At 34.1% G+C, this 15,278-nt stretch overlaps 1 protein-coding gene across 7 annotated transcripts in view; it reads right to left on the bottom strand.

The window, feature by feature from the left end:
* Positions 1 to 15,278, bottom strand: part of SENP6 (SUMO specific peptidase 6) — a 116,667-nt gene that overhangs the window by 76,075 nt on the left and 25,314 nt on the right. For 4 of the 7 annotated variants that reach the window (XM_040473982.1, XM_040473983.1, XM_040473980.1 and 1 more), the window contains exons 4-6: positions 7,027 to 7,169; positions 5,873 to 5,977; positions 1,137 to 1,157 (exon numbers count right to left, since the gene is read on the bottom strand). In XM_040473982.1, coding sequence (XP_040329916.1) covers positions 1,137 to 1,157; positions 5,873 to 5,977; positions 7,027 to 7,169 — 269 coding nt within the window. Of the gene's footprint in view, positions 1 to 1,136; positions 1,158 to 5,872; positions 5,978 to 7,026; positions 7,170 to 14,514; positions 14,539 to 15,278 lie in introns of those variants that run through there. The other 3 variants (XM_040473981.1, XM_040473978.1, XM_040473979.1) reach the window with 3 other exon arrangements.

Below are 15,278 nucleotides of genomic sequence, written 5' to 3'. Positions count from 1 at the left end.
TGCCCCTAGAATAGTGCCTGGCACATAAAGTCATTGAAAATATTTGCTGAATGTATCAATGAATAAATTTCCACTACAGAAATATGCATAAGCCAAAACCGTACAAAAAAATCAGCATAAGCCCTACAAAGTTATTGTGAAAAACAGAATAATTTAAGATCTTTATATTATTGTGAGAATATTAGAGTACTTACATTTTATCTACTATAGCATACAGGAAAGTATTTACATAAAATGAGTCTGTTTTGTTTATGACTGTATAAAGAGTTAATGTATATTCTTTAGCAATTATATTTTAAAAATCTTACTAATGGATTTCCAAAAAATATGTAGCACTTATGAGTTAAAAATTTTAAAGATATAATGACCCATCTATATCTGACAGAAAATAATGCTTCATTCAAAGAGAAAAATAAACATAATGAGAAAATAATTTTTCTTCCCCAGTAGATTAAAATATCTGCACAATCCATTCACCTAAAACATGTAAGAACTGTGAAGTATTTCAGAATTATAAAATATGACTAAATTTTTTGTTGACAGGATCATCTTTATAATTCAGAACTGTGGTGTTCAGTAAGGGGGAATATATGCATTTTATAAAATAATACAAGTTGTCCTCTTTACTTTCTATACACCTTTAAAGAAACTATAGAGTTAAAATTATGTAATTAAACAACTGTGCATTCTTAAAAAATTATTTTGAAGTTATTTACATCATTCAACACTTCTGCTAAAGGACATGTGCCTGCCAATGTTATTACAAGGTGAACAACCAGCAATCATAAAATTGTTTTGGGTCAAAATAGGCATACATTGATGTTTAGAGTTTTAACTCTACATTTCAGGCATTCTAATTCCACTTCCCCCTCAACTCTATCTAGTAAAGTATAAAAACAAAAGTATATCAGTAAAAGCAAAGTAGTCCTATCAATATATATATATAACCATATTGAGAATTATGGTGAAACACTAGCCACCAAAGTCAAATATCATGTTCTATCATCAATATTTCCTTTTATTAAAACAATAAATAAACTTTAATGATGAACTCAATGGATATTCTTCAAAGCATATAAATAATCTGGTATCTTACTGCTATATCCATGCTCTAATTTCATCAATATTAAGCTTACCTTTCCTTTTGGTCCAGACTGCTTAAAACATGAAAAAGAAAAAAAATGTAAGAGGCAAGACCTCATTTTTGATATATCATTGTAGTTTTAGTAACTGCGGTCAATAAGGCAAAACTCTGATGTGATTAATTTGTTTTAAACACATTATATATATACTATATACTAAGTTTTGAATCTTGTCAGATAAGTAAATTATTTTTAAGTTTTTGTTAATATAGAAAACTTGTATCTAAACATATTTAAGAAAAAAGGATGTACACAGATATGAAAGATTCTTGGGAGAGCTTTATTTAACCATCAACCAATTGATGATAGGTTATATTAGAGTAGTTATATTGTCTTCAAAGAACAATAAAATTTCCTGAAAGTTATAAAATTTTAGTGGTTCCAATTCTGTTATCAGGTGTGATAATTAGCTTCTGAATAAGAAAAAAAATTTTTTTAAGGTTGGAACTTTTGCATAAAAGACATAGATTAAATACAGCAGCATATGGTTTTAGACACAAGGAAAGGCCTTGGATTTAAAATCATGGCCTCCAATCAAAAATACAATTTATAACAGGTCCACCCTTCTCCACATTCAAGGAAAACCTAAAAAGCTATCAATATCAATTACTCAATAATAAAATTACAAAAACCTTCAATTTAGAGTAAGATTCATAACCTAGAATTATTTATTATAAAATGAACAAAATATTCAAAACTGTAAGCAAAACATAGTTTACAAACTCCCTGAGTCCCCATATAAACTCTCACATTCCAATAATGTGGAACAAACAAGTAAAACATCAATCATAGTAAACTAAGGGGAAAAAATAGTAATGTGGGTTTATACAAACAACACTGAAAAGACCTATTTTTTTTTAATTTCAATAGTAAAGAATTATAAGCTTACATGAATACCATATTTGAAATTTTATCTCTACCATTAAAAAAAATAGGATGATATCTATAAAATAAATTTATGTTAGAAAAATAACAAAAAACTGAGGGAATATTACTACACCCCTATTAAAGTAAATAAAATATAAACATGAAACTTTAAGTCCAGCTTATCTTATATATTTATTTCTTCTGGAGCTTCAGGAAAACTAAAATGAAAACTGAAAGTTAGGCATTAATACCTAATATAGCCATTTCTAGCTCTACATTGTTGTGCCCAAGAAGTGAGAAGAGTTTAGTAGTCTATCGTTTTTGTTTTATAAACTCACCTGTATAGAGTAAAGGAAATAAGTAGAAGACAGAGTAGCAGTAGAAACAGGTTTGGTTCTTTCCAATAAACCAAGGGAGTTAGGAAGAAAACAAAAAACAAAACAAAAAAATATACATATGCCCATGCTCACTTCTCTTATCCTTGAATAAAATGCATTTATTATGATAAGATATTTAATTTATCAGTCACTGTACTTCTATAAAATTCCTCAATATGTGTTTATTATCAAGTCCTGCACTGGAGGAGCATATATATTAGAAAAAAAAAAGAAAAAAAAGTTTTTTAAAAAATCGATAGGGAAGCCATTATTAGTAATGTAGGACTTTGTAAAAATGTCAACTTACATTCTTGTTGGACTATTTCATTCTTGAACTAGTGCTGTACTAGTGTTCTTAAAATTTTTTAAAAAGGAAGGAAAAAAGAGAGACTGATTGATTCTGGTATCCATGACCTGATTTAAGACTTCAAAAATTCTTTCAAAGTGGTGCTTTTCATTAATAATTAAATCTTGCTTATTCCAGGAGCCCATTTTCCCATTTATGGATTATATATGCTTTTGTAGACATTCATTTTCCCCTATGGTCCTTACAAGTCTTTTCACCTATCCTTAATAAAAAACAAAAACAAAAACAAGTGAAAATGTAAATAAAACATAAACCAGTAAATGTTTTCTTTTAGCAAGTCTCACTGAAGTTAGGGGTGGAGATGGTATAGAGTTATATAGACCTTTTAATTTCTGCATTTCATTTTTCCATACTAAGACTACCCTCCTTCATCACTATTAGTATACAAACAACCTCTTTTAAATATGACTTATATTAACATTTGTAGTAGCAGTAAGAAAATAGATTAAAATCCTAATGTTCGCCCAAAGAGTAGTTCTAATAGTAGTAATCTGATCAGATATTTTAACAATCTTCATTTATTCCCTTTGGATTAAAAAGGTGTGATGTACTTGTTCCCACATCTTACTAAACAACTGCAAATTATTCAAAATGCAGGTATGATTTACTTTTAAAAGACAAATTATACCACTCTCCCCAAGAAGACTGTGTGTATGAATTACCAGCTTATGGCATTTCCTTTAATTTCAAATTAAGAGTTGAGAAAATAGGAAAAATTAGGAGACACTGTAAAAGCCAGTAAAAACCAGGATGCTCACCTCATCTGAAGCATGACAACTGTGCCAACACTATACCAGTTAAAACCAAAAGTTTCGTGGTAACCGTTTTGGTGAAAGCTTTCTTCATGCCTTTGGAGATGTGGTTCCTACTGCATGGAGTCTTTTCTAATGAGTACACTCAAAAGCTTCTTTGGGGGCACCTGGGGGGCTCAGTTGGTTGAGTGCCTGACTCTTGATTTTGGCTCAGGTCATGATCCCAGGGTATGTGAGATTAAGCCCTGCATCCGCTGGCTCTGTGCTGACAGCACAAAGCCTGATTGGGATTCTCTCTCTCTCTCTGCCCCTCTTCCGCATGCTCTCTCTCTCTCTCTCTCTTTCAAAATAAATAAATAAACATTAAAAAAAAAAAGGCTTCTTTAATACTTCCTTTGTGAATTCTTCACTGCCTCCTTCTCTGTAAATAGCACTATGCAAACTGTGTCTACTACACTGCACTTACCATGTAATCATTTGTTTACTTGTCTTTCTGTCCTCTACCCTAATCAAACTTGAGTTGGAAGGCAGGGACTTTGTTATATTCACCTCTGACTATTCTGTACCTCATCTATGTCTAGTATGTAACATAAAATCACTCAATGATTTTGAAGGAAGAAAATTGGAAAAACTCCCAGTGACCTGTTTTTGAATGTCAAAATCTTTTTAACGACAATCACACTTTAGTAAGTATAAGAAATGTTTATTCTGTAAATAAGAGACAAACATAAATACAATCTGCCCTGCTGACATGACTTTTCAGTTTTCCTTACTGCCCCTAGTTGTAAGAACAAGTATTTTCATTCTGGATTGTTTCTCTAAATATAAACTAATTCAGGTTTGTTTGTTTTTAAAGAAACAATATTTTACTAGTAAATGCCATTTCCTATTAACAGAATCTAGCCTTTTATGCAGATGAACAATAATACATATGCAAGGTATAATAGGTGCCAAGACCTAGAATAAAACAAAACACAAACCAATTTCCAGACTGAAATCAGTTTTTTAACATTAACAATGATGAAAGGAGGTATGGAGAAACTAGGTCACACTGCAAATAACTCCAAACTAAAAAATAAGTTCAAGAGCAACAATAATTTTGGTTGCAGAATATATCACTTAATTATAAATTATAGATGAGTATTTCAACATGGACCACATTTCAGAAAAAAGACAAATCTTTGTCAGCAATGGATTCTATCAGTGTGATCAGTGTGTGAAAATAGTGTGTCTCTCCTTTTTGCCTCTCTACTAATTACTCTCCTTTTATTATTTATTCTCATGTTTGTGCCACATGTTGGCTAGAGAGCTTGATTTGTGTACTTTACAGTAAGATAAGACAAGTTTTTGGTATGTGCAGTAATTTCTCTTTTGGTCTTTTTAGTTGTATTTCTCAAATATGTGAAAACTATGATAAAATAATACATTTAAGCAAAAGATTTTATTATCGGAAAGTATGAGAAAGATTTAAGGTTTTTAGGCTGAAAATCTATTATGCTATAGCCAATCTATCTATGTACATAGCAAACATAGCAAGGGTTTCTAAAAGTCAGGACACATTTTATGAATGAGCAATAATCTCGACTGACATTTTTAAAAAATGAAGAACATATATACCAAATCTTCAAATTTTACTATTCATAAAAACATTTTACACAACTATTCATAAGACTATTCATAAAAACATTTTACACAACTATTCATAAGGCAAAAATTTAGATTATTTATTTTATTGTTGAAGCCTAAGAATTTCTTAGTCAGTTGAAATGGACCCAGAACTGAAATTGAACTGAAATTTCATAACCATTCAAAAAATGGTTATGAAAAACCTCCAAAGCATTTAAAACACCAAGCTTTCCCCACTGTTACTTTTATTATTTCAAGGTTTAAGTATTACTTTCATGATCAATGAGAACATCCAAATCTACTAAAACTATTAAAACACAAAATTTTCCCAATTAAAGCTAATAATGTGATTTGTTTTGAAACTATGAAATCCAATAAATTTAAAATGAGCTAATAACTAGTTTTACTTATCAGAGCAAACCTAACACCTGAAGATTTCTTGTCAAATGTTGTACAGTCAATGTTGTAAAATCAGATTAATTTAACTGGAATATAATGTAATAGAAAGGTTTTTATTTATGTCTCTATTCACAGATGTGATTTGTTCAAAAGCAGATATAAAATAAAATTCTTAGGACATGAATTATTTCAGAGACATGAATATCTTGTTACAGACAACAGAAACACAGTAAAATTCCCCAAAGTAAAAAAGTTGGTTAAAGGAAAAACAAAAAAAAACAGTGAAGAAGTATTAAAAAGGATGGTATGTATATACTAAACAAAGGCAATTAGAATCCTTACCTTTGGGCTGCTGTTTTTACTAGTGACGTCTGTACATTAGCATGTTGAAAACGTCTACCATGAACTACAGTTCCAGAACATATTGATGCATTTTGTACATTTTCACTGCAGATGCAAGAAACAAAGAATAATCTGAAGAGAGGAAAAATTACATACACACATGCAAAATAAATCCTTTCAAATCTGAACACACATACACAAAAAACTCCACACTAAAATATGTGTTTTTACAGATCAATCCAATGACCATGTTAAATTGTCCACCAGGAGTTTTCCACTTTCTGAATTTGTCTCTGAAATGTTTCTAATACAATTCATGAAAGAAGATAAAACAGTAGAAGAACACTAGAATAGAAATCAGGAATCCAAATGAATGTTCTGTACTGTAAGATATCCTATAAATTAACTCAGATATATTTTTTCTTATTCTGTTAGGAACTATACATAAAAAAAGCTTTTAAACTGTATTACAAAGATTTCTTATATGTCAAAATAAAAATCAAATGTACTAACTGTAAAAAAAAGAAAAAGAAAAAAAAAAAGTCAGGAGTCCCAAATTCTACTTCTGATTTTGCCATTGACTTCAAAGTTACTTAGCCTTCATGTACCACAGTTTTCTATCTATACGTTGACAAAACTGAAATTGAAACAGTGCTTTTCAATCTTATTTCTGGGAGGTATAACAGCACAATCAATCATATCAGTAAAAGTGGTTCACTAGGACAACCCCTAAGGATTATAACTAGAAAAGGAAGAGGAAAAAGAAATCTTAAAAAAAAAAAAAAAAAAAGGAAAAGAAAAAAATCCCTTTTGAGATAATCCTGATTAAGTGTCCCCTAAAGGAGACATGACCCTTCTACCCTCCAGTGCCTTCTACTTCTAGTATTATGACCAAGATTTTACTAACTATATGAGAGGAAGCTCATCTAATGAAATCTCACTCTACTGGAAATTTTCTTGCAATATTTTTATTCAGAACCAAAAAAATCATTGCAGTCAACCATAATCCCAAATACAAAGCAAAGAATTCACACCCTGGTACAACTTTACGTCTTGGCACTGGTAAAAAGGTGAAAGTATAGGCTGGGTCAACTGGCCACAAAGGCAGCTAATTTTTGGTGTCAAACCCTTTATCTTTTCTGTAATGACTATACCTCAATTTCTTATTGTTGCTCAACATGTTAAGTCCAATTGGGTTGCCTTTCAAAGGTTTTAAACTGTCAGCCTTATTTCGTCTCGCACATGTCTTCCAGGGATCACCAGAACTGGTAGAAACAATTTCAGATTGACGATTTAACTGTAAAAAAATCCATAAATGTTAAAGAGTCAATAAACACAATATGGTTGTTTGAAAACTCACTTATTAAAAAAGCTGTAAAAATAGTACCAGCTGTTGGAGACGGGAGAGAAGGATGACAGTGTCATGAATTTAAGAATAATTCAACTGTAATACTTTTTTTTCCTAAAGAGAACACAAATATGTAGGACCAAGGGTGTTCATATTATTTTCTCTTCATTTAAGTGTCTCCAAAGGTCTTTAAGATAATTAAAAGAGAAAAACAGAAGACATGAAGGGTAGACTATCTTCAAACAGAGCTTTACTGAGAGTAAAGAAAAATATTTCCCCTGCTACTGCTATTTGTAGGACAAGTACAGCCAAATGTGTTAATAAGTCATCATTTCAAGTTACACAAGGACTTTGGCCTTAGCATCAAAGTTTCTATACAAACACAGAAACTGAAATGTCTTGATACTTTCATTGTTGCCAGTGATAATATATAGCATATCAGCAATCACTTTCGGGAGATTACAGTGTGACAACAGGATGGCCCATTCCTTGGAAAATTCTTTTAAACAAAGAAACCTACTCTTACTACATTCATCACATCAGACATTTAAAAGCTACTTTCAGACTCATTAAGACAAAGGTCCACAGTTCTTAGTGATAATTTACCCAAAAACACTTTCAAAATCCTTCTTATTTATTTTTATTTTTTTATTTTAATGTTTATTTTTGAGAGAGAGAGAGAGAGAGCGCACAAGTGTGAGAGGGGCAGAGAGAGAAGCAGACACTGAATCCGAAGCATGCTCCAGGCCCCGAGCTGTCAGCAAAGAGCCCAACGCGTGGCTCGAACCCACAGACCATAATAAGATCATGACCTGAGCCAAAAGTCAGGATGCCCAACCACTGAGCCACCCAGGCACCCCTCTTATTTACTTTATTTTTGAATCAGTGGCCTAATATTTTATTTTCCACTCATATACAAGAAAATACAATTGTAAGAAGAGAGGAACTTGGCTTTTATTCCACAATTGATCTCCATAGAAACCTAACATTTCCCTAAAAAAATCTCTCTCACAAAAAAGTCCTCCTGAGTACAGAGTTCATTTTGCCAACACTATTCTTATTTTCAGGCAAATCTACATTACAAAATTCCAAAAAGATCTATTTTTTACACACTGCTTATCACTTTCTCCTCCTTGAGACATTTTGTTACTTCCTAATCTTTTACAGCCATGTGCTTCAGACTCTTCCATTTCTGGCAATGGCACATTAAGTAATGCAGATCAATTTCCTTCCATTATCTGAAAACAACTAGAAAAAAACCTGGACAAAATGCAAACTAAAAAAATGTATGTTTGAGACAGCTGAGGACTCCGAAGGCAGTGAAGAATTAAGAACTAAGATCAGGAACAAGAAACACAAGAGACCTGAGCCCAGATTTGTATTTTCCCCTGATGCATCTATTGATTGCAGAAGATGCAACTGACAGGCTAAGTCGGAACTTCCAACAGAGAGCTAGAGAAACAAAAAGCAGGGATGCACATCTACCATATGTGACTGGCCTAATAAACCTTCAAAATTTGGATCAGAATGATAGGCTATGAATAATAGCCTTCATAAACCTGAAATCCAGCTTCTAATCATCTCAACCTTCAGTTCAATTAAGGAAGTTCCAAATGTTTAATGTAAATCAGAATTACTTGCATAATTAATTACAGAATTAAATTGCTGTGTCCAACCTTTTACAGTTTATTCTTATTCATTAGGTCTAGGGTGGGCCTAGGAATCTGTATTTCTAGCAAGTCCCCAAGTGATGCTGATACCACATTTGGAGAACCACTGGATTAAGGTGATCTGAGACTGAGATTGCTAATGCTCCTAGTAACAAGCCAGAAGTAAATATATTTCTCTTCCAAAAAGATAATTTTCTAGGCCTCCAACTACCTCCATGATTTTTCATATGCAAGTAACATTCATAGCAGACTCAAAGAAATTAGACACATGATCAAATCAAGAGAAACAATTAAAAAACGGGAAAAAAACCCACAGGGGATAAAGGTAATGGGATTATCACACTCTCATTTCTGTTAGAAGAAGAATACAATCTCTTTTGCATTTGGTGAATAGCATTATTGTGGAAAGATAACAATTTAGGAATCAAACAGACTTGTCTCTTTCTAGCTGGGTAACCTTCCTTATAGTCATAGGATTATTGCATGCATTAACAAAAATATACACAAACTGCCTATCCCTGCAATGGGCAGATGGGTAGGAATTCAGTTATCAACAGTTCCCACTCAATTAGAAATACAGGTATCCTCTCTTAGCCTAACAACTGGTCATTAAGATGCATTCATCTGAGGAAAATTAGGCCTATCTAGTCATTGTGACCTAGCCCTTTCCCCATGTTATTCTGAAAAAATGCCTTAAGTCAATGAATGGTTCTCAAAGTGTGGCTGCTGGACCAGCAGAACCAGCATCATTTGCAAACACTTAAAATGCAAATTATCAGGCCCCACTCCAGATCTCCTAAATCAGAAACTCTGGAAGTGGGGTCCAGCAATATTTTTATCAAACCTTCCAGGTGATTCTGACAAACACTAACACTGGAGGATCAATGCTCTGGGTGATTTTGATATATATAGCCTGTTAAGAATCTCAGAAGCAAAAAGTTTCCATTAACGAATGATCATATAAAGGCACCCGGATGACTCAGTCAGTTAAGAATCTGACTCTTGGTTTTGGCTCCTGTCATGATCTCACAGTTTCTTGAATTCAAGCTCCATGTCGGGCTCCGTGCTAACAGTGCAGAGCCTCCTTGGGATTCTGTTCTCCCTCTCTCTGCCCCTCCCCCGCCTGCGCTATCTCCCTCTCAAAATAAATAAATTAAAAAAAATTTTTTTTAATGTTTATTTTTTGAGATAGAGACAGAAGTGCAAGTAGGGGAGGGGTAGAGAGAGACAGAGAAACACAGAATCTGAAACAGGCTCCAGGCTCTGAGCTGTCAGCACAGAGCCCAATGATGGGGCTCGAACTCACAAACCATGAGATCATGACCTATGTAAGCGGACGCTTAACTGGCTGAGCCACTCAGGCGCCCCTCAAAATAAGTAAATTCTAAAAAAACTTAAAAAAAAAAAAAAGGGCTGATCATACAATTTCATTCTATCTAGGCAATTACAAAAGCTAATATTTAGTGAATACTTACTATGAATAGGCATTATGTTAGTTACTTTATATTCAATCTCCATATTTTATACATTTCAGTAGTTCTTCAGATTGGGATTCAGCAACCACACCTAAAACAGGTCAATTACTTGCTGCTGTTGAGTGATAGGATTAATTTCCCACTTCAATTCTCTCCTTAACAAAATCTCTCCACCACATGTCATTTAAACTCTATTGACATTCTATCCTTGTGCTATGAAGATCAGTGAGCTAAAAAAGCAAAGTAACCTGTCCAAACTAGTTAAATGGCTTTAAACATTTAAAGACCAGTCTGATTCCAAAGTCTATGTGCTCCCATACTATATTGCATGAGAAATTTTTATAATGCTGTTTATAATGCTGTAGAAATATAAATAATGATGCTTAACAAGAAAAAAGCAGAAACAAACTGTGTTATTCCAGAAAGGACTCACCATTGGAATACCAACTATTCTACAGATACCAAAAAGGAACTGCACTAAATATTCCTTTATATAAATGTAGAAAGTTCATCTTTCCTTTTAAGAATTGTTTAAGTCAAGGGGCACCTGGGTGGCTCAGTTAGGCGTCCAACTTCAGCTCAGATCTCGCGGTTCATGGTTTCAAGCCCCACATCGGGCTCTGTGCTGACAGCTCAGAGCCTGGAGCCTACTTTGGATTCTGTGTCTCCCTCTCACTCTGCCCCTCTCCCACTTGTGCTCTTTCTCTGCCTCTCAAAAAAAAAGCGTAATAAAATAAAATAAAATAAAATTCAAGATGATATATTCAATCTGGATGTTCCTGAAAAATTTTAATTTTTCTTCCCCTCTGCCCCTCTGTTTAATAGCCTAACACAGTTTTCTAGCTAATGCAAGCATAAGATCAGGAGAACTGTAGACAGAAGGATTAGCACAAAACAATCGTGATTACAAAACCAACTTTAAATATAGGCATTAGCCACTGGTGGAAGACTCAGTGGAGCCATGCACTATATAGGTTACATAGCCTCACAATTCTCACAACCATCCTATAAAATGGACAATTATTGGCAGGTCTAGAATCTGATACTCTGATGAACTACTCTAATACTTTACTCATCCAAAAAAAGCTGTTTCTCTCAACTGAGTATCAATCCACATGGAAAACCTTTACACAGTACAAACAATAGGACAGGGATCAGCAAACCTTTTTTGTAATTTTTTTTTTAATGTTTATTTATTTTTGAGAGAGAGACAGAGAGTGAGCAGGAGAGGGGCAGAGAGAGAGGGAGACACAGAATCCGAAGTAGGCTCCAGGCTCTGAGCTGTCAGCACAGAGCCCAATGCAGGGCTCAAACCCACGAACCATGAGATCATGACCTGAGCCAAAGTCCAATGCTTAACTAACTGAGCTACCCAGGCGCTCCAGCAAATCTTTTTTGTAAAGGGTCACATAGCAAGTATTTCAGACTTTGTGGGTCAACAGTCTCTGTTGAAACTACTCAACTCTGTCCAAAAAATTCAAATCTGTGTTATAGCATGAAAGCAGTAATAGATAATACATAAACAAATAAGCACAGCTGTTTTCCAATAAAATTTTATCTATAAACACAAATTTAAATTTCATATAATATTTGCATGTAATAAAACAGTATTCTTTTGACTTTGGGGGAAATCATTTAAAAATGGTTCTTAGGCCATAGATTGTAGGCCAAATTGGCCTGTAAGCCTTAGTTTGCCAATTCTGTATTATATATTCATCAAGCAACAAATGAGCATAGTCAGTTACTAGAATTTAAGCTCCACAGGAGAAAGAAACTTGACTACTTTGTTCACTAGCATCTGGAACACTGTGATCAATACATATTTGTTGCATGAATAAATTTTTCATTGGGACTATGAAATGTGCAAAAATTATCAACATATGGTTATCATCCACCCGAACTTATCACACATCAAATAAATCAATTTAAGGAAAAAATAAGTATTCAAGAAATATAGCACGTAAGAATTTCAGATAAGAAGATAACCTAAAAGAATCTATTAAATGATTACACATTTATAACGTACATTACAGGGGTTTTTGGGTGGCTCAGTTGATTAAGCATCTAACTACTGATTTTCGTTTATGCCATGATCTCATGGTTTGTGAGATTGAGCACTGCATCATTGCGGAGCCTACTTAGGATTCTTTCTCCTCTCTCTCTGCCCCTTCTCCCACTCGTACTCCCTCTCTCTCAAAATAAATAAATGTTTTAAAAAAGTTCATTAAAGGGGTGCCTGGGTGCCTCAGTCAGTTGAGCGTCAGACTTCCGCTCAGATCATGATCTCGCGGTATGTGAGTTTGAGCCCTGTGTCGATAGCACAGAGCCAGGTGCCTGCTTTAGATTCTGTGTCTCCTTCTCTCTCTGTGCCTCTCCTTCTCCGCTTATACTCTGTTTGTCTCTCAAAAATAAATAAACATTAAAAAAATTGTTTAAAGAAAAAAAACACACCACATAAACTGAAAACCAATGTCACAGAAGTTAGTAACTGAAAACACCTTTTATTTTTCCCTGCAGAGTTTACTATATTTCTGTCCACCTAAAGAACCCCTAAACAGTAGCACTCTAAGCAATCCAGATGTCAAAATAAAAGCTAGAGGGGCACTTGGGTGGCTCAGTCAGTTAAGCATTCGACTTCGGCTCAGATCATGATCTGTGGTTCCTCCCTCTCTCTCTGCCCCTCTCCTGCTCACATTCCATCTCTCTCTCTCTCTCTCTCTCTGAAAAATAAACATTAAATAACATTTTTAATAAAAAAAAAAGCTAGGGAAAACTGCAATGTGAAAAAAACCTCATAGTTTTTCACTTTAACTTCATAAAGAAAAATTTTAGAGTACTAAGAGAAAATCTTCAAATTCTATAAATTCCCTTAATTACAACAAAATAGAGATGTTGTAGGAGAAAAAAAACCCCACAAAGATGGAGGGAAAGTAAATTTAAAAGCCCCTATAATAGTATTCAACTGTAAATACAAGAAATCTATGAAGAGGGTACTATGTCAAAATAGTAAAAATTCAACTTTGACCACATACTTCCCAAGATTACAAGAAAATAGGAACTTTCATATATTATTAGCGGGAATGGCAAATGCTAACTCCTATGAATGAGGCATTTGGTAATAACTAGCAAAATTACATATATATTTACCCTCTGAAACAGCAACTGCAATTCTAGGAATCTATCCCAAAAGTATACTGTAAAGATATGAAAAGATATAAGCATAAGGCTTTACTTATTTATTTTAAAGCATAAGGCTTTATTAAAGCACTACTTATAGTAACAAAAGACTAGGAAACACCTCTGCTCATCACTAGGCAATCAACTAAATATCTACTGTTTATCCACTCACGGGAATACTATGTAACAATAAAAGAGATGATACAGAGGTTTTTTTTAAAAATGTTTTATTAATTTTTGCTAGAGGGCGTGAGCCGGGGAGGGGCAGAGAGAGAGGGAGAGGAGATTAGAAGTGGGCTCTGCACTGACAGCAGTGAACCCGAGGCAGGGCTTGAACAGACGAACCCGTGAGATCATGACCTGAATCAGATGCCCAACTGACTGAGCCACCTAGGTGCCCCAAGAGATGATAAAGATCTCTAAATACTTTGCAGACTATACTGTTAAGCAAAACAATCGAAGTATCAAATAGTGTGGGCAGTTTCTCCAAGAAAGGCTGTATATTCTATTAAAAAAGTGAAGAGGGGTGCCTGGGTGGCTCAGTCGGTTGAGCGTCCGACTTCAGCTCAGGCCATGATCCCATGGTTTGTGGGTTCGAGCCCTGCATTGGGCTCTGTGCTGACAGCTCAGAACCTGGAGCCTGCTTCGGATTCTGTGTCTCCCTTTCTCTTTGCCCCTCCCCCACTCACGCTGTCTCTCTGTCTCTCTTTCTCTCTCTCAAAAAATGAATAAATGTTAAAAAAAAAAAAAAGGAAGGAAGAAAATTAAAATGAAAGGCTAAACCATATAATTTTTAAAAAAGGTTACCTATTAGTGAAAGAGAAAAGGATAGAGGAAATCAGAACAAAACCTAGACTTCTCTGAATAAAACTTCTTTTATAGATAGGACTTTCAAATCACAAAAATGTTCTTTGTATAATTATAAAACAAACTCATTTTAATTGATTTAAAAAAAAAAAGTAGTAGGGGCACCTGGCTGGCTCAGTCGGAGCTGCATGTAACTCTTGATCTCGGGGTTATGGGTTCAAGTCCCAGGTTGGGTGTAAAGATTACTTAACACAAATAAACAAAAAAAAAATTTTTAAAGTTCACTCAAAAAAACAAAAACAAAAACAAAAACACACAACACAGTAATTTAAATACTCATTCCTAATAGGATATACCTGACGGTGCCACCAAACACCAACAAGCAAACAGAAGGAAAAAAAATATTAATCATTTTATTAGTAATTATATTCGTATTGGTATTGTGAAACAATCTCGTAGGACAAAGCAAGTAAGTAATTAAGTTAACATCATTAGGAAAAAAGACACTAAACCCAAAAGCCATTAAAGGAAAAAAGATCAATATTTTGACAACATAAGAAAACTTTTTATCCAAGGCAATAATCGTCAAAAGCAAATGCAAAAGACTAGTAAAAAAAAAAATGGTTTAAACTATTAGCAGATAGTATCACAGCAAGCGGCCAAATTCTCCAAAAGACTCTATTTCATGAATCTATGAAACCATTATAAGACATGTATCGGGGCGCCTGGGTGGCGCAGTCGGTTAAACGTCCGACCTCAGCCAGGTCACGATCTCGCGGTCCGGGAGTTCGAGCCCCGCGTCAGGCTCTGAGCTGATGGCTCAGAGCCTGGAGCCTGTTTCCGATTCTGTGTCTCCCTCTCTCTGCCCCTCCCCCGTTCATGCTCTGTCTCTCTCTGTCCCAAAAATAAATAAACGTTGAAAAAAAAAA

Source organism: Herpailurus yagouaroundi, unplaced genomic scaffold (assembly GCF_014898765.1).
Source record: "Herpailurus yagouaroundi ecotype Mexico unplaced genomic scaffold, PumYag 139, whole genome shotgun sequence".
Lineage (NCBI taxonomy): Eukaryota > Metazoa > Chordata > Mammalia > Carnivora > Felidae > Herpailurus > Herpailurus yagouaroundi.
Note: the sequence above shows the minus strand (reverse complement) of the source record. Positions and strands in the feature narration are given on the sequence as shown.